This window comes from Phalangium opilio, unplaced genomic scaffold, assembly GCF_054372755.1.
Source record: "Phalangium opilio isolate 3A_F unplaced genomic scaffold, DU_Popi_V2 ptg000217l_1, whole genome shotgun sequence".
In the NCBI taxonomy this organism is placed as follows: Eukaryota; Metazoa; Arthropoda; class Arachnida; order Opiliones; family Phalangiidae; genus Phalangium; species Phalangium opilio.
Genome location: NW_028324218.1, coordinates 9,011,784 through 9,031,951, shown reverse-complemented (window position 1 = coordinate 9,031,951; position 20,168 = coordinate 9,011,784). Strand labels below are relative to the sequence as shown.

The following is a 20,168-nucleotide window of genomic DNA, read 5'->3' as shown; positions in this document are numbered from 1 at the left end:
CACGATACGCGCTTTAACATAGGATAACAATTGTTTGGAGGGGCTTCAAAGCATTTCTAATGTCTATGGTTTTAAAAAGTGCCGCTCGCTCGCTAACAACGAAGAACTGTCCCACATATATTGGAAGTTGGAAGCAGTCTGGGAAATAGCACACTTCCTCTGGTCCAAAACCAGTTTATTAATTGCTTGGACTAGTTTTTTAATTCAAGAAGTGGGGGGTTACTGGCCCTCAGGACCAGTTTATTAATTGCAAATCTATAGGAGAACAAAGGCTGGGACCAGTCCGGAGACCAGTTAAGTATTTCGGGGACTAGGGGGGTCACTGGTCCCAAGGACTAGTTTAAAAAATATCCTTATTACCCAGACTGGTTGGAAGCAGGGTAGGAAATAAGACAGGTTTACAAGTCCAAAACCAGTTTATTAATTGCTCGGGCCAGTTTATTTATTCCAAAACTTAGGGTCAGTGGTCCCAGGGACCACTTTATTAATTATGGTTTTTGGAAAAAATAGACGGTGGGACCAGTTTATTAATTCGGGGTTCCTTATTAGAATTTTTCTAGCTCAACACATTTTCTACCAATTCTACTCATAGGTAGTTAGTACTCCTTCAAAGACCTTGGCTACAAGTCCTACAACTTCCCTACAAAAGTTTTGTAGTCTATTGATCTTGTCTAGCGTCTATACTCTAGAATGAGTCTCTTGTAGTCGACAGTCTAGACCATAGCCAGTACTAGTTGTCAGTGGTCGCATTAGGCAGTAGTGTATGGTCACTCACATTACAGGATTTTGACCTGGCTTACTGATAGCGAGAGAAGATATTGCCACCGAATTTATGTAAAATGCAATAAGGAATAAGGATAGTAAAAAAAATGCAATAAGAAATAAGGATAGTTCAGAAAAGGATTAAGAACTTCAAATATCATTAGACATGTTGATTGATATATAGTGGCAACTAGTTGAAAAATTGTGATAAGAAATAAAAGTTAACTGTTATAGATTGTTATATGCTACTTTTTCCTACAGTAAAAAATTCAAAATCAATTAGAATTTTCAGCTTCTTTACTTTTGTGTCTTTACTTGCTTTTTATTCTCACCATTTTAGAAATTTAATTTATAGTGGGACCGGTAAAATAATAATTAATGCGAGTTTAATAATTCCAACTGTAAGGCTTCATTCAGCCCTAGCTCGTATCCAGGGCCGGAAATAAGCACAGGACACTGGACATTGTCCAATAAAATTTTAAAATGTCCCATAATTTTTTCAAAAACTAAGGGGGTCACTGGACAGTTTGACCAATAAATTTTCCCATGTTTTGATAGCTTGACTATGATGATGCGACACTATTTTTGCACACTCCAGTGGACAATGTCCTATAAAATTTCCAGTCAAACAGGGGGGCACTGGACACATGTCCTATAAGAAATTTTTCTTATTTCCGGCCCTGCTCGTATCCCCCCTCAGGAGCAAAAAAAAAAAAAACATGAAGGGTCGCTGGTCCCGAGGACCACTTACAAAATTCACCTTATTTACAACCCTGGTTGGAAGTATGCAACGCTTAAATCTAAGACCGGTCTGTAGACGTCTGCTACAGTTTCTGTCTTTGTGTGTCGCTATAATAATCGGAGTTGTTTGTGATTTCGTACGCTTTTTGTTGTTTGTTCCTCGTGTTTTTTATTTATTTATTTAATAATAGAAGCTCTAGTTATATTTTCTTTTTATTTTCCGGGATTTTTACGTAATTTTCATGTCTTTTGGAATTGAAAAATGTGTTTTTGAAAGTGCCAATGGTTTCTATGAAAGTATCGAACTCCCTGATGGAGTTAAAGTGGTTGTGGGACGAAGTCGTAAAACTCGCATTAAAGACAAACGATGCTCAAAACAACAAGGTAATTAAATCAGTTTAATTTTTAGTAATTAAGTGACGTGATCTACAGTAAACTTAACAAGTTTTTCAGTTGAACTTACAGCTAGTTATAACGATAAAAGTATTAACGTACGTCATACTGGAGCCAATGATTCGCTCATAAATGGAGCAAAATTTAGGAGAAACGACGAAACAACCTTGAAGCACGGAGATACCCTTTGTCTGGTCACTAGAACAAATATTAAATTTCAAGTAAGCTTCATCAAGAAAACACATAGTCATGATGATGGGGAAGAACTTCCTTCCGTTGACGATGTTGAAACTAAAAAAGGGCAAAATTATGAAAATGATAGTAAAAAAAATGCTAGTAAGAAAAGGAAAAGATCTGAAGGTAAGTTCAAGTTCCAGGGTTCATACAAACCTGGAAAACCGGGAAAACATGGAAAAATCAGGGAAATAAATAGTTGACAAAAACCTCAGGGAAAACTCAGGGAAATTTAGAATTTTTAGTAAAATTCAGGGAAATCAGGGAAATTTGCGTCAAACAGGGGCCGAAGCAAAATGTTCATAAACATCCCCCTCCATAGGATTAACATAACACTATACTTTGGGGGCTCGTAACTCTCGTTCTACTAAAGATACGGGGATGTCCTTTTAGTATGTTATAGTCCTATTTGCCCCCCATCCAACCATACTAAAAACTTGGGGTTTCGTCAAACAGGGGCCGAGTAATTAAGCAAAACGTAAACAAACAACCCCCCTCCATAGGAATAGCACTACACTATACTTTGGAGGCTCGTAACTCTGGTTCTGCTAGAGATACGGGGATGTCCTTTTAGTATGTTATAGTCCAATTTGCCCCCCATCCAACCATACTAAAAACTTGGTGTTTCGTCAAACAGGGGCCGAGTAATTAAGCAAAACGTAAACAAACAACCCCCCTCCATAGGAATAGCACTACACTATACTTTGGAGGCTCGTAACTCTGGTTCTGCTAGAGATACGGGGATGTCCTTTTAGTATGTTATAGTCCAATTTGCCCCCCATCCAACCATACTAAAAACTTGGTGTTTCGTCAAACAGGGGCCGAGTAATTAAGCAAAACGTAAACAAACAACCCCCCTCCATAGGAATAGCACTACACTATACTTTGGAGGCTCGTAACTCTGGTTCTGCTAGAGATACGGGGATGTCCTTTTAGTATGTTATAGTCCTATTTGCCCCCCATCCAACCATACTAAAAACTTGGGGTTTCGTCAAACAGGGACCGAGTAATTAAGAAAAATGTAAACAAACAACCCCCCTCCATAGGAATAGCACTACACTATACTTTGGAGGCTCGTAACTCTGGTTCTGCTAGAGATACGGGGATGCCTTTCAAGTATGTTGTAGTCCTATTTGCCCCCCTCCCCTCCTTCGTTAACATTTGCTCCATAGGATACTCCTTATACGCGAAAACCTTGTAAACTCAGGGAAGTATATGGGGAAAAACCCGGAAATCTCAGGGAAATCTGTTTTTCAAAAGTTGTATGAACCCTGAGTTCCTTAATCTTCTCACAATTAAATTATACAAAGAAATAAACCATTTTTTGTAAAATGATAAGATTCAAGTGAGGATGACGTGGATGTATCCAATGCTAAGAAACAACTCTTAGAAATGCAGAATACTTTAAAAAATGTACCAGAAACGTTCGAAACGGAAGCAAAGGTCCATGAAACGAAAATCGCCGATATATTTTTAAAAAAGAAATCACCAGAGGTTGCCAGTATCTCTGTTAAAACTACTTGGGTTCAAGCGAAAGATAAACTTTACGTCTACACTAGTGCAGGGGTTGAGAGTAGGCCTTTGGTATGCATAGACTTCATACCTTAATTGTTTATGGCATGGATTAACTAACGCTAGGGATTGTTCACTAGCAGTGTTTCCCATGTATTTCTATCGCCAACTACATGTTCCGAATTATTCCCTGATTCCCCTCTTCATTCCCCCAATTTATTGGACCAAAACGGATGTAGATATAGCGCCATCTCTCGCCGCCAAAATAAATAGTTTTTGCGGATTTTAAAGATGGCGGCGCCCATTTTTAGGCGGGATTTTAATTTTGACGTCATAGGACACGTGATTATTTGGTCCAATTTCCTTATAACTTCCTGTTAGGGATAGTAGCTGCGGCTAGGGGCGTTTGGAACATGTATACTTTATCTTTTAGGGGGAACGAACAATCCCTAGCGTTAGTTAATCCATGTTTATGGTAATTGGAATAGTTTAACTTTTGCGAATTCAGATTGCGGCTTTTGATTTGGATGGAACTATAATAACAACAAGGTCTGGGAAAGTATTTGCTACTAGTCTCTCAGATTGGAAGTAAGTTCTGTTGAAGTTGAGACAAGTAATTGCAAATGTGGATGAGAGGGAAAGTATGACAATGGCTATCCATAGAGCCTGTGTTAAAAAACGCAACGCGGACATCAAAGTTTCGCCAATAACTATTTAGTCTACTAGTGACTAATGGACTTGCAAACTCGCGATTGAAAGTAGTTCAGACATTTAATAAATGCTCCTTGGTTTAACCATAGCCCACTCGATCACGCGCATCACGACGCAAGCTGCTCGCGCTATAGCTTAATAAATTACCGAGATTTGTTTTAAACGTATCTAGTTTTATGCGCATGCTTTTCTATTGCTTCGATAACCTTGCTTAAACCCATATTATTCCTTCAAATACCTTTTAAAACATTACCAGCTACTCTGTCCTGACTACAAACACAAATCGAGTTAGTTCTAGCATCGAGGGGGCCGTCGCTCCTTCAAATCTCGTACACCTGGTTTTTTAAATCATTCAAATCACATAAATCACTTCCCGAATCTAGAAAATCACTAAAATCGCTATGAAATCAATCAAATCCTTCAAAGCGCTGCACAAATCAGTGAAATCCTCGCTAGTAAATCATTCAAATCAGTGAAATCATTCGTAAATCATTCAAATCATTATACAAAGCAATCAAATCAAGAAATCATCAAATCAATCAAATGTTTAAATCACTATGAAATTAACACCAAATCACTCGAATCACTAGCAAATCATTCAAATCGCATCAAATCATTCAAATCCTCGACAAATCATTCAAGTCGCACCAAATCATTCAAATCACTACCAAATCATGCAAATCGAACCAAATCATTCAAATCACTACCAAATCAAGCAAATCGCACCAAATCATTCAAATCCTCGTTAAGTCACCAGTCATTCAAATCATACAAATCGTTCAAATCATTTCCAAATCCTTCAAATCACATAAATCGAATCGAAATCATCGTAAAATCGTGAAAATCACTCCCAAATCATTCAAATCGGCTCCAAATCAGCAAATCAGTCAAATCATTCTTAAATCTTTGAAATCATCAAAATCGAGAAAGATTTCAAATCTCGTACGCTCTCATGAGTAATGACGGCCCCCTCGCCATAGAGCCTGTGTTAAAAAACGCGAACATCAAAGTTTCGCCAATAACTATTTAGTCTACTAGTGACTGATGGACTTGCAAACTAGCGATTGAAAGTAGTTCAGACATTTAATAAATGCTCCTTGGTTTAACCATAGCCCACTCGATCACGCGCGTCACGACGCAAGCTGCTCGCGCTATAGCTAAATAAATTACCGAGATTTGTTTTAAACGTATCTAGATTTATGCGCTCTTCTATTACTTCGATAACCTTACTTAAATCCATATTATTCCTTCAAATACTTTTTAAAACATTACCAGCTACTCTGTCCTGAATACAAGCACAAATCGAGTTAGTTCTAGCATACACAATAGCAGACGACGGTAACCGCGTAACCAACCGCGAATTAACACAAGACCTATTTTAAGGGAGTGAACAGGCCCAGTGTGTAGCTACGCCAATAAAACGGTCAACTACGGCGAAACTGATGACTCGCGACTGACTTTTGGCCATTTTCATACTTTTCCTCTCATCCACTTTTGCCAGTAATTGTATGGTATTAAGAATAACTTAATTCGTACTTTTATTTAGATTACTTTATCCTGAAGTACAAAAAAGGCTTAGAGAATTATTCAGTAATAATTACAAAATAGTCATTTTCACAAATCAGGTGTGGTATGCCAGCGCGTAATTCAGCATACCATTCTTCGGTGTAATTTGTAATTGTTAATTACAACTGATTTGTGACAGGCTGGTATGTCTAGGGGAAAGATGTCTCCGTCTGACTTCAAGAAAAAGTTGGATGACATTCAAAGAGAATTGGGTGTACCTTTACAAGCTTTTGTCGCCATTGGTCAAGATATTTACAGGAAACCCGGACCTGGAATGTGGAGGTTTCTTATTAAGGATAGCAATGATGGAATAGCTGTGGATGTCGAGAAAACTATTTACGTTGGAGGTAGGTCGAATTGAGAAGGCAACTGACCACAAACATAAATTAACATAACATGGAGCCCAAAAATCCTATATTTTTGAGCCAGTTCTATGTTATTCTATAATTTCATGGAAGGTCCTATAATATATTATATATTTTTGACATAGCCGAAGTTTTTGTATAGTTTATCATCAAATTTATGAAAATTTAGTTACCACTTTTATTGAGATCACATTTGACTAGATTTGACCGAAATTGCAGTTTGCTCAGGATTTTTTATATATTTTTAATTAAGTTCCTCTGAATTTTCTAAGTAATCCAATTTGTTATTTTTTGAGATTTTTCTACATAGTTTAAGCCAAAATAGTATTATATATAAATCATGCATTTTTAGTCCTATATTTTCCTATAAAAACACATTTTTTCTCCTATATTTTCCAATAAAAACACATTTTTTCTCCTATATTTTCCAATAAAAACACATTTTTTCTCCTATATTTTGCCATAAAAACACATTTTTTCTCCTATATTTTCCTATAAAAACACATTTTTTCTCCTATATTTTCCTATAAAAACACATTTTTTCTCCTATATTTTCCTATAAAAACACATTTTTTCTCCTATAAAATCCAATAAAAACACATTTTTTCTCCTATAAAATCCTATAATTCCCAAAAAAAAAAAAATAAAAAATCCTATTTTCTTTTCATTTCCTGTAAGACGCTGCTGGAAGGCCCGAAAAATGGGAGGTTGGTCGAAAGAAAGATTTTTCACTAAGTGATCGACTTGTAAGACAGTTTTTATATAACAGTCACAACCAAATATAATAGTAGAATCTTATAAGAATGGTACTTTCTAGTTTGCTATAAATTTAGGTTTAAAATTTGCAACTCCCGAAGAATTCTTCCTTAAAAAAGCTGTTGCGCCCTTTAATTTGCCCGACTTTGACCCTGTAAGAGTCAAATCTTATGTTAATAGCACAAGTGGATGAGAGGAAAAGTATGAAAATGGCCAAAAGTCGAGAGTCGCGAGTCATCAGTGTTTCGCCATACGTAGTTGACCGTTTTATTGGCGTAGCTATACTGGGCCTGTTCACTCCCAAAAAATAGGTCTTGTGTTAATTCGCGGTTGGTTACGCGGTTACCGTCGTCTGCTAGAACTTCCTCGATTTGTGTTTGTAGACAGGACAGAGTAGCTGGTAATGTTTTGAAAGGTATTTGAAGGTATAATATGGATTTAAGTAAGGTTATCGAAGCAATAGAAGAGCACATAAAACTAGATACGTTAATTTAAAACAAATCTCGGTAATTTATTAAGCTATAGCGCGAGCAGCTTGCGTCGTGATGCGCGTGATCAAGTGGGCTATGGTTAAACCAAGGAGCATAATTGTCTGAACTACTTTCAGTCCCGAGTTTGAAAGTCCATCAGTCACTAGTAAACTAAATAGTTATTGGTTGGGGAAACTTTGATGTCCGCATTGCGTTTCTTAACACAGGCTCTATGGCCATTGTCATACTTTCCCTCTCATCCACCTTTGTTAATACACACACCTTGAAATATTGTAATGAGAATTATCTATGACAGAAAAATTTGGAAGCGGGTCCTTTAGGGTATAAATTTTTACCGCGACCTTTGGGTGGCAGACCTGAAGAACAAATATACGAAGAAAATCTATGTAAACCACCCGAAGTTAGTTTAAAGACGGCAGGTCTTTTGCTGTTACTGGAAATAATTAATTAACATTTCACGGCTCATCTGAGCCATCTTTTATTTTTTATTAAGGTTATTGTCATGGTTGGATATCCTGCAGGTAAATATTTTCTATTTTGGTTCTTTACCAAACGTAAAAAAGCATTAGTTTTTACTCCGTGTGGTTATGGGTATGTTATCGATTGGGCGTGTTATCAAAACAATATTGTCCAAAACGGCTTTTTCATAAACGCGTTTGCCATTATAGCCATTTCTCGTTTTAGCGCATTTTGATTACAGCGTTTATATCTTGAGCGTACGAAAGTACGCCTTTTCCAAAATATTGCTGTTTATCTTCAATAACTTTCCAAAATAATATGCCTTTTCCAAAAAAGTATATTTTATATTTACTTCCGATATAACATTAACGTACTCCTTTTTGCATAATATTGTTCTTTGTCCTACATACTTAATATAATTGAGATTTCCCTCCCTATCAATCACAGTTTTGGCGGAAACAGCAACCGCTGTTTTGGGAAATAGCTCTGTATTGAGAAACGCGGAAACAGCAACCGCGGTTTTGCTTGTACGCGGTTTTGCAAACCGCTGTTTTGGGAACCGCTTTATTCCAAAACGCTCTTTTGAAAACCGCTCAACTACCCGTGAACCGTGGTTATGTAATTACCAACGGAGTAATGGGCTGATATCTCGTTAGTTAGTTAGTTAGTTAGTGAGATGCAAGCGATTCCATGGATATTGCAATCGTAAAGGTAACTGGTAAAAGTGACAGCTTTGATAGTTCAAAAATCGTGGTACAAAGACGGTTTTGAAGTTCAGTATAAAGCTCTGGTTCTAAAAGGAGTTGTGAAACGTATCTAATTAGTGTTTGTAGAACTATAGGATCATTTTTCAATGAAGAATTTCGCATTTTTGATAGTGCCGTATGAGTATATATCGTCCCTGACTTGCACCAGTCTTATACGGGAACAAGTTTTCGTGTGCATATACATGTATTTAAAGTCTTCCCTCACTGGGAGGCGATTATTTGCGGTGAGGTTTCTTTCAAAATTACATAGATATCTGGAACACCTTCAATAGACCACTAAGTTGATGGATTTAGTTTTTTGGCAAACGAAATTGTGAAATTAGTTACTGCAAGGGTTTATTTATGATTGTGTTGATTTTCTGTGAGTTACGGAAAGCGAAAAATGTAAGATAAACTAGAAATTGCACCTTTATAGTGTCGTGGTCAATGTATCCCGCGCGTATTGAATTGGGCATTCATTTCTCAAGTGTATGTGGAAATCTTCGTAACTTTGTAGTGTATCGATTACACACTGTATAGCTTTAGCCAAGCTCATTGTTGGGTGCTGTACAACCTTAACATATTGGAAACCACACGGAGTATTGCAAAATGATTTTTGCCCTTGTCCAAGTCCTTTGTCCACTCGCTCGAGAAAAATTAGCCAAGTCATTTTATTTACGTTTCATCATTTTCCATTTCATTATCTCCATCTTTATTTTTCAACAAATACAAAGCTGGAAAGTCATTCTTCGCTAAGAAATATTTAGTTCCTAAAGGCTACTTATACATTAATCGGGTAATTAGATTTATAATTACCAGTATTTTAATTAGAATACTAAAAAAGTCGCTTGTTAATTATGTCGTTCGTTAAAAAAGGATACATTAGGTTCATGGCAAAAATGCGTTGCTATATGCGAAGACGCAATTTCTAAGTCTAAAAGTATAGTAATCGATAATACTAATCCCGATAAAGAAAGTAGAAAAAGGTAATAAAGCGTAATGCAAAAAATTATTTGTGAAATTATGTTTTCGTGTGAAATTAAATTTAGCAGCCTTTTTTTATTACCTCAAAGATACACTGAAATTACTAACAAAAATAAATTAAATTGCCGATGTTTTTTCTTCGATTGTTTATTAGATCAAGCTAAACATAATAATAAGGTAAACACATTTACATCGGATCGGGTTATGATAATGTTTAAATTAATGTCTGTTCATCACTTTTGTTGAATATCAGTTTAGGCAATTGATTAAAAAGGACCCATCTCATGTCAACGTTAATGACATAGTATTAAATTCTTTCAAGTAAGGGCTTTTTATTGTAGGTATTGAAATGAGTTTATAACGCTACTTTTGTCAGAAATAAACTACAACAGCCAGAATTATCGGAGGGATTTACTGAAGTTGTGAAAATAAATTTTGTTCCCGCTTTTGAAAATGAAGAGGATGAAAAATTATACAGAATGTATCTATTAGAAAAATAAAATTGTATTTGAAAATTTCCCCGTTTTCTTTATTTTAAAATTTTTTTGGTATAGGAGGGTCTGAAAACATTTTATCTTCGCGTAAGTGCCTGAATATAAATAACAACAAATTTTTTGAAATTATGAAGGCACCCACTCATAAAATCTTTCACAGTAGTTGACAGGACAGAAAATTACCAAAAAACATTTAACATATAGTGGGCGATGATATGGTTGCCCGGAAATAATTATATTTGCAAAGTAGATATTATTATTAGTTGGGTCTGTAATATGTTTTGGGCATAGTTTTCGCCGTTCCTGCTATAAGAACAATCGCTCACTGCAGGGCCTAAACATTGGGCCATATAGCCACTTCGTTATTTATTATTAGTTGGGTCTGAAATTACTTTTCGCCTTCGCCATTCCTGCTATGAAAACAATCGCTCACTGGACCCAAAGAGGAAAAGACTAAATAGCCAGCTCGTTATTTATTTTTAGTTGGGTCTGAAATTACTTTTCACCTTCATCGTTCCAGCTATGGAAAATAATCCCTCAATGGGAGTTTTGTGATTTTGAAATTTGGTAGCACGAGCCACGAAGTTAGTTCGGATTCTTGCTTAAGTTTTTCAAAAAGTTAAAAGTTAATGAATGCTCGATCTCAAATTTAACGAAGGTAAGCGTAATTAAATGTAATTAAAGAGAATTATAACTGTGTGAGCCGCACTCAACTTATAATACAACTGCGTAGTTCTATTTAATACAAGTCAAAGTCATGCTAGTGCACAAATGGTGACCCTATTTAAAATCCTATCCCTTTCCTCCCAGACATATTTTTCATTTGCTTCTCATAGTAAGGGTACTAGAGGCCACAGCCGTAAACTTTTTCTTCCTTCTTCCCGTACCAATATCTTACGTAACTCCTTTTTCCGCAGGACCATTCCCTTATGGAATGCTCTGCCTGAATACCTAGTTTCCATTTCTTCAGTGAATCAATTTAAGAGTCATTTAAAATTATTCCTAAATATATAAATTTAAACTTCGCCCCTATTTCCCGTGTAATTTAAAATTCTTGTTGTCTGTATTATATTTCATATTGTTTAATTTCTATTACTTTTGTATTATATTGCCTATAGCATGTAATGTATAGTGTACATATGTATCTTCACAAAGTTTCGGAGCTGTAAGACCTTCTCTTTGGTCCTAGCTCGACATAATAAACGGAGCAAAAAAAAAGTTAATTGTAAACCTTGGTCGTAAAGGTATAGGCCAAGGCATATATGTATATGTATATATCATAGTTGGTATCTCATAGTTTTTCATGTAAACACGTTGAGTAGGAATATTTATTGAAAAAAAAGAGCACGTGGCACAATCAACGGAAGTAAGTGAAATAGTTGAAAACAGTTTCACTGGTAACACGCGAAGGGCTATTGTTTACATTAGGTAATGCGTAAAACATGTAACTTGCTCCCAACACACTTGTTGATTTTGGAAAATAAAGTCAGTGCAGATTAAACATCGAGAAAACTAGATTTTGGAATTAAGAATCCGATAAAAGTTAGCGTAGCAACAAGCAGTTAAGCTGCTGAAACAGTTAAAACTTTCTTTTATGAGCAGTTTTTGCGCATAAAAGGATTTAAAACCTTTATCTTGTGAAGTATTTAAAACTCATATAACCTTTACTGAAGAGTGCCAGAAGTTAATTCGGAAAAATCTTAGGACAATGTAAAGCCTAAAGCCTGGTCAACAACACTCACCAATGTCACCATAGAAAAATGCAGTTCTAAATGTAATGTAAAATAGTGGTTGAAGTTGAGTTCGTAATAATTGGCGGGCTTTAAATATAAGAACCCCATAAAACTGGCCTAGCAACACGCGGTTAAGCATTTGCCGTTGAAAATGAAGGCTGTACCATCAACAACATCTGTTTACGTTAAAGAAAATCGGGTCTTCATTGTAGTTCTAAAATTCTTGCATATTTGTGGCGTAGCGAGTGATTTCAAAACTGCAAATTTGAAAACCAAGTTGAGTCTAATCCTGAAGTGTATTATTTTTAACGCGTATACCGGCTTCGTGTTTTATAGCTTATTTTCACAAGCAGAAATTGTATCATCAAACCTCAGTTTGATATACCAACTTTTGTACCCTATAAACATAATTGTCGCATCTTTACCATTGACTTTGAACCTTTTTGGACATAACATAGTTAGAAAGTGTCGCGAGTCATTACAAATTCACGGATTATATGGACATACAAATGAACTAACGTTTTCCGTCATTATCGTGATATCGTTAATTGGCGTATGTATTGTTACCACCGTAATTGTGTTTTTGCAAATAGATTACCAAGAAATAATTACACGTTATTCATTCCTGGGCATTAACAAAGAATATAAGTTAACAAACTACGCGTTAACCCTTTTTGATGAACTTCTCTTTTTATTTCTGTTATTAATTAAAAGTTTCATGCAAATTGTAGTTGCGTTTACGGCAAACGGTTTGAGATTGAGGGTTAGTCAATTAAGTCGTAATATGATGGAAAAATATGACGAATTTTTGATCCAACATACTCATATCATGTCTAAGGTGAAAGAACTAAACTCTCAAATAAGTTTTATGGTTTTTGTCTGGCTTAGTGAATGGGTAGGAAATTTTTGCTTGAACTTTACAATTCTTTTCAAAGAAATACAAAACTTGTCCATCTTGTACCAATTGTACTCAATCTTAGAAACAGTATTTCCACTCTTTTCGACGGCCATTCTAATGGTGACACTTTCTCTAATGTGTAACGCGAAACAGGGTTTAATTACAGCGGCTAATCAAGTTCAATTGCCGAGACGCAATTACCTATTGCAACATGAAAGAATGCGAAATTATGTGAAGCAGAAAGTGGCAACTGGAAGTTTAGAGTTTAGTTTCCTCGGTTGCGTTACCATCGACAATAGTTTTGTGTTTAGTGTTTTTGGTGGAGCGGTGTCGTACTTTATGTTCGTGCTGTCAATCGTACCCAAAATGGAAAACCATCAAATATGTGACTTGAACTCTACATGTACCTGTAATTCAACTGAATCGTAACTAATATACAGTAGCTACAAAATTTAGCTTTCAAATTTTGGATTGGAAATGTACTTGAGACAGAGATTTCACGTCGATATTTCGATCGCCCTGTTTGAAATGACCAAAACTTAATTGAACTTCGTGCAGTATTAGATTAAGTACGACTTCAGTTAATTCGGAACCTGTATTGTATCTCATAAGTTCATTACATATGTTCCATAAATTTGTCACTGGTTACTGAGAGCTTGTCGTGAAGTGAAGCAGCTGAAACTTCAAAGTGGTGAGGCGCTGTCAAAGGTTTAGTACAGACTAAATAGGCAGATGGACTGCAAAACCGAGGGTAGTCAATTGCTTCTCGAAGTAGCTCTCAGTACGAAATGTAGGTAGAGTCTTACTTATGGAACATATCTTATACACTTGTGATATCTGCTTATGTTTTGGCAGGCTAGGCGAAGTAATTATTTGTACCCCATATTTATGAATAATTTTTCTGTATTTGTCAGAATAATTGCATGAGAAATCGCACATGTGGTGGCCAAAAAATCGAAATATCCTTGAAAATACGTGGAAAGGTGATAAAATGTTTCTACTACAACACACTGTGCGAATTTTTTCTGCGCTTTGACGTATGATTTTGGAGTGAACATTTATAAAACAAATTTTTGCAGGAAATCTCGCGGAATCCACGGAAAAATATGTTATTTGCTTTTGTGATAAAATGTTTGAATATTTTAGGTTTAACAAAGGTCTTCAAAACGGGCGGTTATAAAAACAAACTTCGCGCTTTTGTTCCTTTCATTTTTGTCAATCTTTATCTAACTTATACGTTTTACACGAGCACATATCAGTATTTAATAGTTAAAGAAAACACCGGGTTCGCTTATCAGATTTTATATGTTATGCAAATCCTAGTAGCTACAGTTCCCGTAACTATGAACATTTTCGGTAAAAACATATTGATGAAAAGTTTGAAATTCCCAGAAAGGATTTCTACTAATTTTACATTTTCAAAAGTGTTGAACTGTTTCATTATATTCAATCTTGTTCTATTTCTTACTGCGGCAACCAATCAGATAATAATAAGAGCGAAATTTAGTACTAAACAAGTACTTTATTACAGTGCATCACAATTAGGTATACCACTCAATCTAGTCAACTTTAACTACCGCGCCTTTGTATTAATCTCAAACATCTGTTTTTCGTGTCTACTCATAATTAAGTACCTTTATCAAATTTATATTGCTTTTGTGGCCAATGCTTTGCAGAAAGCGGTATTACGTTTAAAAACAAAACTTGAAATATCTATGGAAGAATTTCTTAATGATCACACGGAATTGATGTCAATTGTTCAGGATTTTGACTCGGATATTAACTTAATGGTTTGCCTATGGATTTGCGAGTGGGTTGGTAACTTTTGCCTCATGTTTACGATTATTTTCAAAGATATGAAGAAATACTCCTCATCCGAATTTAACATAGCTTGTATTATATTGAATGCTATAGTGCCCTTAATTTTTGCCGCTGTTCTTATGATTAATCTGTCATTGATGAGGGAAGCAAAATCAGATTTGGTCATTTTCTGTTCCCAACGAGCTATACCACTGGACTTTCAATATTCAGCGCGGCAAGACAGATTGGACAATTATCTGAAGCGAAGGGTAGAGAATGGTAGTTTACAGTTTACGTTTCTGGGTTGCGTTGCCATCGATAAGAATTTTGTGTGTAGTATTTTTGGTGGCGCGGTCTCCTACTTCATGTTCGTACTGTCAATGGTGCCCAAAATACAAAAAAATCAAAGTGAATTTAATTCTACATGCAATTGTACCGGAAGGTAATATCCATTTTGTGTGAAATTTAGCAAAACTGTAAATGGCAAAGGAAAATCGATGTAACTGAAAGCATAAGTTCATAAGATAGGTTCCTTAAGTTTGTCACTGGTTACTGAGAGCTTGTCATGAAGTGAAGTAGGTCAAACATCATAGATTCTCGTAAAGCGACGCCTGGTGAGGCTTGCCAAAGGCTTAGTACAAACAAAATAAATAATGAGATGGACTGCAAAACCGAGTGTAGTCAATTCTAGCTTGTCGTTCTCGAACTGGCTCTCAGTAAGTCTTTAGCATTACGAAGTAAAGGTAGTGTCATACTTTTGGAGCATATCTTATGAACTTATGCTAAAGTAAGTTAGTAAGGAGAACGCCAATGAAACATGCAAGTCGTATATTTCAATATGTTTTTCGTGAAAACCATTAAAGAAAACACACTACATATGCGTTCGATATATATGAATGTACCATTCATGCCTAGAAAATGGAATTTCAGAGAGCGTTATAGAAAGCGTACACGCAACAGGCTGTTTGATTATTCATAGTAAAGGCGTATAACATCGTGGAACTTTTTTCGCAACATGGACATTGTAGATATTGGAAATCGAAGTCAAATTATCTCTAGATCCGAACACTAAGAGAACATGCACCACAGAATGGAAGATTGCAAGATTTAGACTTATAATCACAACGACCTAATTGCGGTCTTGATCCCTGATTCTATTTAAGGACCTAATATAAATAATTTAAATTTGTATATAACTTTCGGCTTACTCTTAACCGTTACTACCACTTCAGAGGAAACCAAGCTAATATCATCGTATTTATCTTAGCTTGGGCCTAGAATGTCTTTATATTTAGATCCAGTCCGAACCGATATAACATAAATGAAAGGAATGATTTTAAGCATTACTTTCCATTGAATCTTGTTCAAATCACCTCTGAAACTCTTTGATAATACGATATTTCCAAAGCCTCCAGCTAAAACATGAAACGTTACAGAAATCCACTGATCGATCATATTTTTAATATATTACTAATTATTGTAGTCGTTCTCATACCTTTCTAATAATACCGTTAAAATTAATTTCAGAATTATTTAGTTTGCTTTATAAGGTTTCAATTATTAATTATAATTGTTGTTTTGGTTCCAATAATTAAAAAAGATGTGTAATTTTCATACTCTCAACTTTCAACTCATACTTATAAAGTGTATTTAAATGCTGATGGCGTTAGGCCTAATTTAATCGAAACATTGTAAAACTCACGTCATTCGGACTTGTAACCTGCGGGTATCTAATTTCAAAACGTGACAGAATTTTCAATAAGAGCTATTATAATTTAATCAACCTTGAAACGTAGGCCAGGAACTCTTTTTAAAAATACTTGGGTCGTATTTTATTTAAGATATTTATTACAACCTTTTTTAGTCGCTAATAGTGTAAAAATGCCTTTACATAATAATTATGGGAATACCCAAATAAATTTAGTAATTATTTGAGACGGATCAATTGCATATTTAATCCATTGATTTTCTTATATCTGTAGAATTTACATCTATAGGGGAACAACAAAAGGGGCCGGGCTTCAGACGGCTCCTCCCATATACATCTACATGGTGGAGGATTTTACGAAGTAGAAGACAAGAGGGGGAGTAAAGATGATTGGTTAAGCAGAGGTCTGACGGTTTGTAGGAGGGGTTTACCCGTTACTGCCGTGTCCCTTTAACAAGAGTTAAGAGTTGGAAATTCTATATTTTTAGTGCAATTGGGAGGGGGAAAATCACTAATTTTAGAACACAATTTGAATCATTAATTAGAAGACAACGCTAATTTAATTGAAGAGTCATTTGTAGAACACTCCAACTTGTAAACGGTGGTACGGACGCAGGGTTCGTAAAACCCCGGTTTTAAGTTAAAAAAAAACCCTGCTCAGCAGGTTTTATTGGGTTTTTTACCTTTAGCAGTAGCGTGCATTGTAGAAATTGTCATTCAAAAGTAACTGCTTAGTAAAAAAAAGTCTTAAAATGTTTTATAAAAAAAATAAATATTATTAAATAATGTCTTTGAAGTCGAAACCATAAATATCTTGAACTATCATTAAAATGAAATTATCCTATTATTCAAATTCATCAAAATTGAAGATATTAGTGATGGGTTTTATTAAGCGGGTTTTTTTTATGGTGGGTAAAACCCAATAAAACGCGTGCTTTTTTGGGGGCTGGGTTTTTTATTTCGAACCCTGGGGAGTGAAGAGGATTGGTTAAGCGGACGTCTGGCGTTTTGTATTAGGGGTTTATCCCTTGTTCCTATAACAAGAGAATTGTTTTCTTTGGAAATTCAGGGGAAAATAACTAATTTTAGAACACAAATAGAATCACTAATTAGAAGACAATGCTAATTTAATTAAGGGGTCGTCCGTAAAATACTCCAACAGGACCGCAAAATGTCATGGAATATTTTTGACGTCCCGCTTATTGTGATATACCTTTTATACTAATGGTAACTTTATCAAAAACTGCACGATAGACAACGTCGATTAGCGATTAATAGGTATGCGAGTGTACGGAATATTAAATGAAAGGGGTTTTTCCCTAGGCCCAAGGTGGATGGTTCCTGACCCTGGAGGAACGTAAAACTTAGAAAATTGAAATTCTGCACGAGATGTCAGAGACTATCGGTAGATTAATCCAAAGACAGGTTTTTTACGATGCTGGAAGACTTCTAACTGTCTTCAAGCCCAATTACGAATTCTCTTTTCAGCTTCAGTCTAATAAAGAAATACTTACTTCAAGTAAAATCATGTGGGAATGTAAAAGCCAGTCTACATAGCGTAAGAGCTCTTTCTTCTTTGATAATAAAGTTATGACGTCAGTTGTCAGTTAATTAAAAATAACTTGTCCTTGAAATGGTAATTTTAAAGATCGGGGAGCACGGATGCTTCGTAGATTAAAAAATGTCTTAGGTGATTTTTATAAATCATTTTGTAGTTTGAGTTTTCAAGTGCGGTGTAGCCAAAGTGAACGGTCAAATTGGGAAGCATGAAGAACAGAGTTTGTCTTTTAACCGCGGTTGTTTTCGTTCTTTGTTCGGTTGTAAATGGTAGTGTGTACCGAGATGTTGAAATAACAACGGAAGCCTCTCACGAAATTGTGTTGGAGAAATGGAAGGGTTTTCTCGATCAATTGAAAGACATATCGGAGAGAGTTACCAAAATGATCTTGCCCATTCTTATACGAGTTAGTTCTGAAATTGACTTGTCGGCTGATTGTCAAGGAAGTTTACTGGAATTGATGCTGGCTCTCAGGAAAGGAAAGCTTTGGGCTATTCAAAGTAATTTTATTGTTATTGTTTGCATAACTATTATCTTATATAAACGCTATCAAGGGGTCATATACCAGTATCTATTTCACCCCCGAATTTTGCAAATGGCTCCATTGGAGATTGAAAAAAAAAACGTCTAGGGCATTAAACGTTAACGTACACCCTTCTTGTTGAAATGTTTTAAAATATGTGATAGATATACAGCGTGTTTCTTATAAGGCTGCCATAAATTAATGGGAGAGTTCTTTGGGTTAGACTGAGTGAAAATTGTCAAAGAACATGGGCTCTAAAACATTTAGTTTCGGAGTTACGGGCCCCCAAGCATTGGCCCCTAAAAAAGGAAATTGGCAAACGTGAGTAGTAAGATATATCAGAGTGCCCAACTTGTTTAGACGATTACAATAGCCTCCAATCTAAGAACGTTAATGAGCCCTTGTCGGGGAAAGAAAAATTAATTAAAACAAGAGGGTGAAGTAGGAGTGTTGCTTAAGAAGCTAGAATAAATTTACCAGACAGTACTATAGTTTCTATTACGGTTTGAGAGATGGAACTCGTTTCGAAGAATGAGTGGAAGTATCAGTGTCACTTTTGGAAAAATCGGGTTTGTTTTAGACTTATTTTCGCACCAAAAACGGGATCACTCAAGGTCATAGCAATTACGGTTAAATGATAGCTAGACTGATTGATTTTAATTTAATTTCTAAACTGTATATCGAGCATTAGAAAAACCATCTTATAAATACAGCATATGCGGTAAAATAATGATGATCAATTTTAATTTTGAAGTGGTCGACGCTATTGGGAAACCATTAAGTGGAGCTATGGCGGGTACAGTTGTCGATTATGGATCCTACAAATCTTGCATTGATATTAATGTACAGAAAAAGTATGGAAATGACTTTCAAGGCATGTACTGTTTGGCGGATTTCCGAGCGCCCATGCCTAGGAAACCAAAACACTTCTACTTAGAACAAATTATAGAACCGTTTCAAAATCTTAGTAGTTATTACCAAAACGATGTAGGTAAGCGCATAGCCTTATAATACTCTTCATAAGTATGGTTGAAAGGATATTTGCTAGGAGCAGGCATCCTATATTAAAGGGAAGTGGGCGGACCAACCTTAAACAGAAATCATTCACTACTGTGATCTTTATCTCTATCTATAACCCTACTCGACCATAGAAGAAAATCACGGAAGGCCATACCTCTATAAACCACTTCGATGTAACTAAGATAGAAAGTCATGGAAATAAAACATTTCCTTCCATCTCGCTTTTGGAGCCTGCGCATGAAGGCTTTAGGCTTTAGGCTTTAGGCTTTAGGAAGGATCATGAGAGTTAACATAGACGGCAAGGGATTAACCCCAATGCATGTCCCGATACTGAGTCTTGCCTATCCCTTTCTTACATCGAAATGGTCTATTCTGTACCTGTTAAGAGAAAAAAAAACCTTTAATACAGATGGCACCACCGTCTCTTAAATTTTTTCTCACGCGAACTAGCCAACGGCAAACACATATACTTATGAAGAGTAATATAGTGTTATATTAAGTAGGCATAAATTATTAGTGCAGCACGAAAATGTATTTTGTGTATTTCTATCTTCAACTTTTTGTAGGCTCTAGACCACTTACTAAAATACGTCACTGAGTTTTACTTCTTCTCCGCTCGTATTGGCTTATGTCTACCTTCGACTTGTACGAAACAGGACGCGCAAAATATCATATCTTATGGTAAGTCATAAAACGAATACGACTTCTCGAACG

The 20,168-nt window shown here is 35.7% G+C and overlaps 2 protein-coding genes across 4 annotated transcripts; both read left to right on the top strand.

Moving 5' to 3' along the window:
• Nucleotides 1-1,570: 1,570 nt before the first annotated feature.
• Nucleotides 1,571-10,239, top strand: PNKP (Polynucleotide kinase 3'-phosphatase). 3 transcript variants are annotated; one of them, XM_089857580.1, is made up of 15 exons: nt 1,571-1,887; nt 1,969-2,256; nt 3,470-3,714; nt 4,151-4,230; nt 5,900-5,978; nt 6,059-6,266; nt 6,963-7,030; nt 7,102-7,194; nt 7,827-7,931; nt 8,025-8,052; nt 9,471-9,532; nt 9,613-9,722; nt 9,789-9,897; nt 9,974-10,041; nt 10,097-10,239. In XM_089857580.1, the coding sequence occupies exons 1-15, from the start codon at nt 1,746-1,748 to the stop codon at nt 10,218-10,220; spliced, it is 1,809 nt and encodes a 602-aa protein (XP_089713706.1). In that variant the 5' UTR covers nt 1,571-1,745; the 3' UTR covers nt 10,221-10,239. The 3 variants fall into 3 exon arrangements, with proteins under 3 accessions (XP_089713706.1, XP_089713705.1, XP_089713707.1); XM_089857579.1 differs by having other exon boundaries at nt 1,580-1,887; nt 1,957-2,256; XM_089857581.1 differs by having other exon boundaries at nt 1,585-1,887; nt 1,957-2,256; nt 9,810-9,897.
• A 7,858-nt stretch (nt 10,240-18,097) lies between these two features.
• On the top strand, nt 18,098-19,612 carry LOC149616137 (uncharacterized). The gene is made up of 2 exons (XM_089857054.1): nt 18,098-18,411; nt 19,189-19,612. The coding sequence occupies exons 1-2, from the start codon at nt 18,120-18,122 to the stop codon at nt 19,443-19,445; spliced, it is 549 nt and encodes a 182-aa protein (XP_089713180.1). The 5' UTR covers nt 18,098-18,119; the 3' UTR covers nt 19,446-19,612.
• Nucleotides 19,613-20,168: the final 556 nt, after the last annotated feature.

Coding starts and splice junctions, on each gene's coding strand:
- PNKP (XM_089857579.1), top strand. CDS start 1,746: ATGTCTTTTGGAATTGAAAAATGTGTTTTTGAAAGTGCCAATGGTTTC. Junction 4,231..5,899: donor ACTAGTCTCTCAGATTGGAA/GTAAGTTCTGTT, acceptor ACTTTTATTTAG/ATTACTTTATCCTGAAGTAC. Junction 8,053..9,470: donor CATGGTTGGATATCCTGCAG/GTAAATATTTTC, acceptor ACAAATACAAAG/CTGGAAAGTCATTCTTCGCT.
- LOC149616137 (XM_089857054.1), top strand. CDS start 18,120: ATGAAGAACAGAGTTTGTCTTTTAACCGCGGTTGTTTTCGTTCTTTGT. Junction 18,412..19,188: donor AAAGCTTTGGGCTATTCAAA/GTAATTTTATTG, acceptor TTAATTTTGAAG/TGGTCGACGCTATTGGGAAA.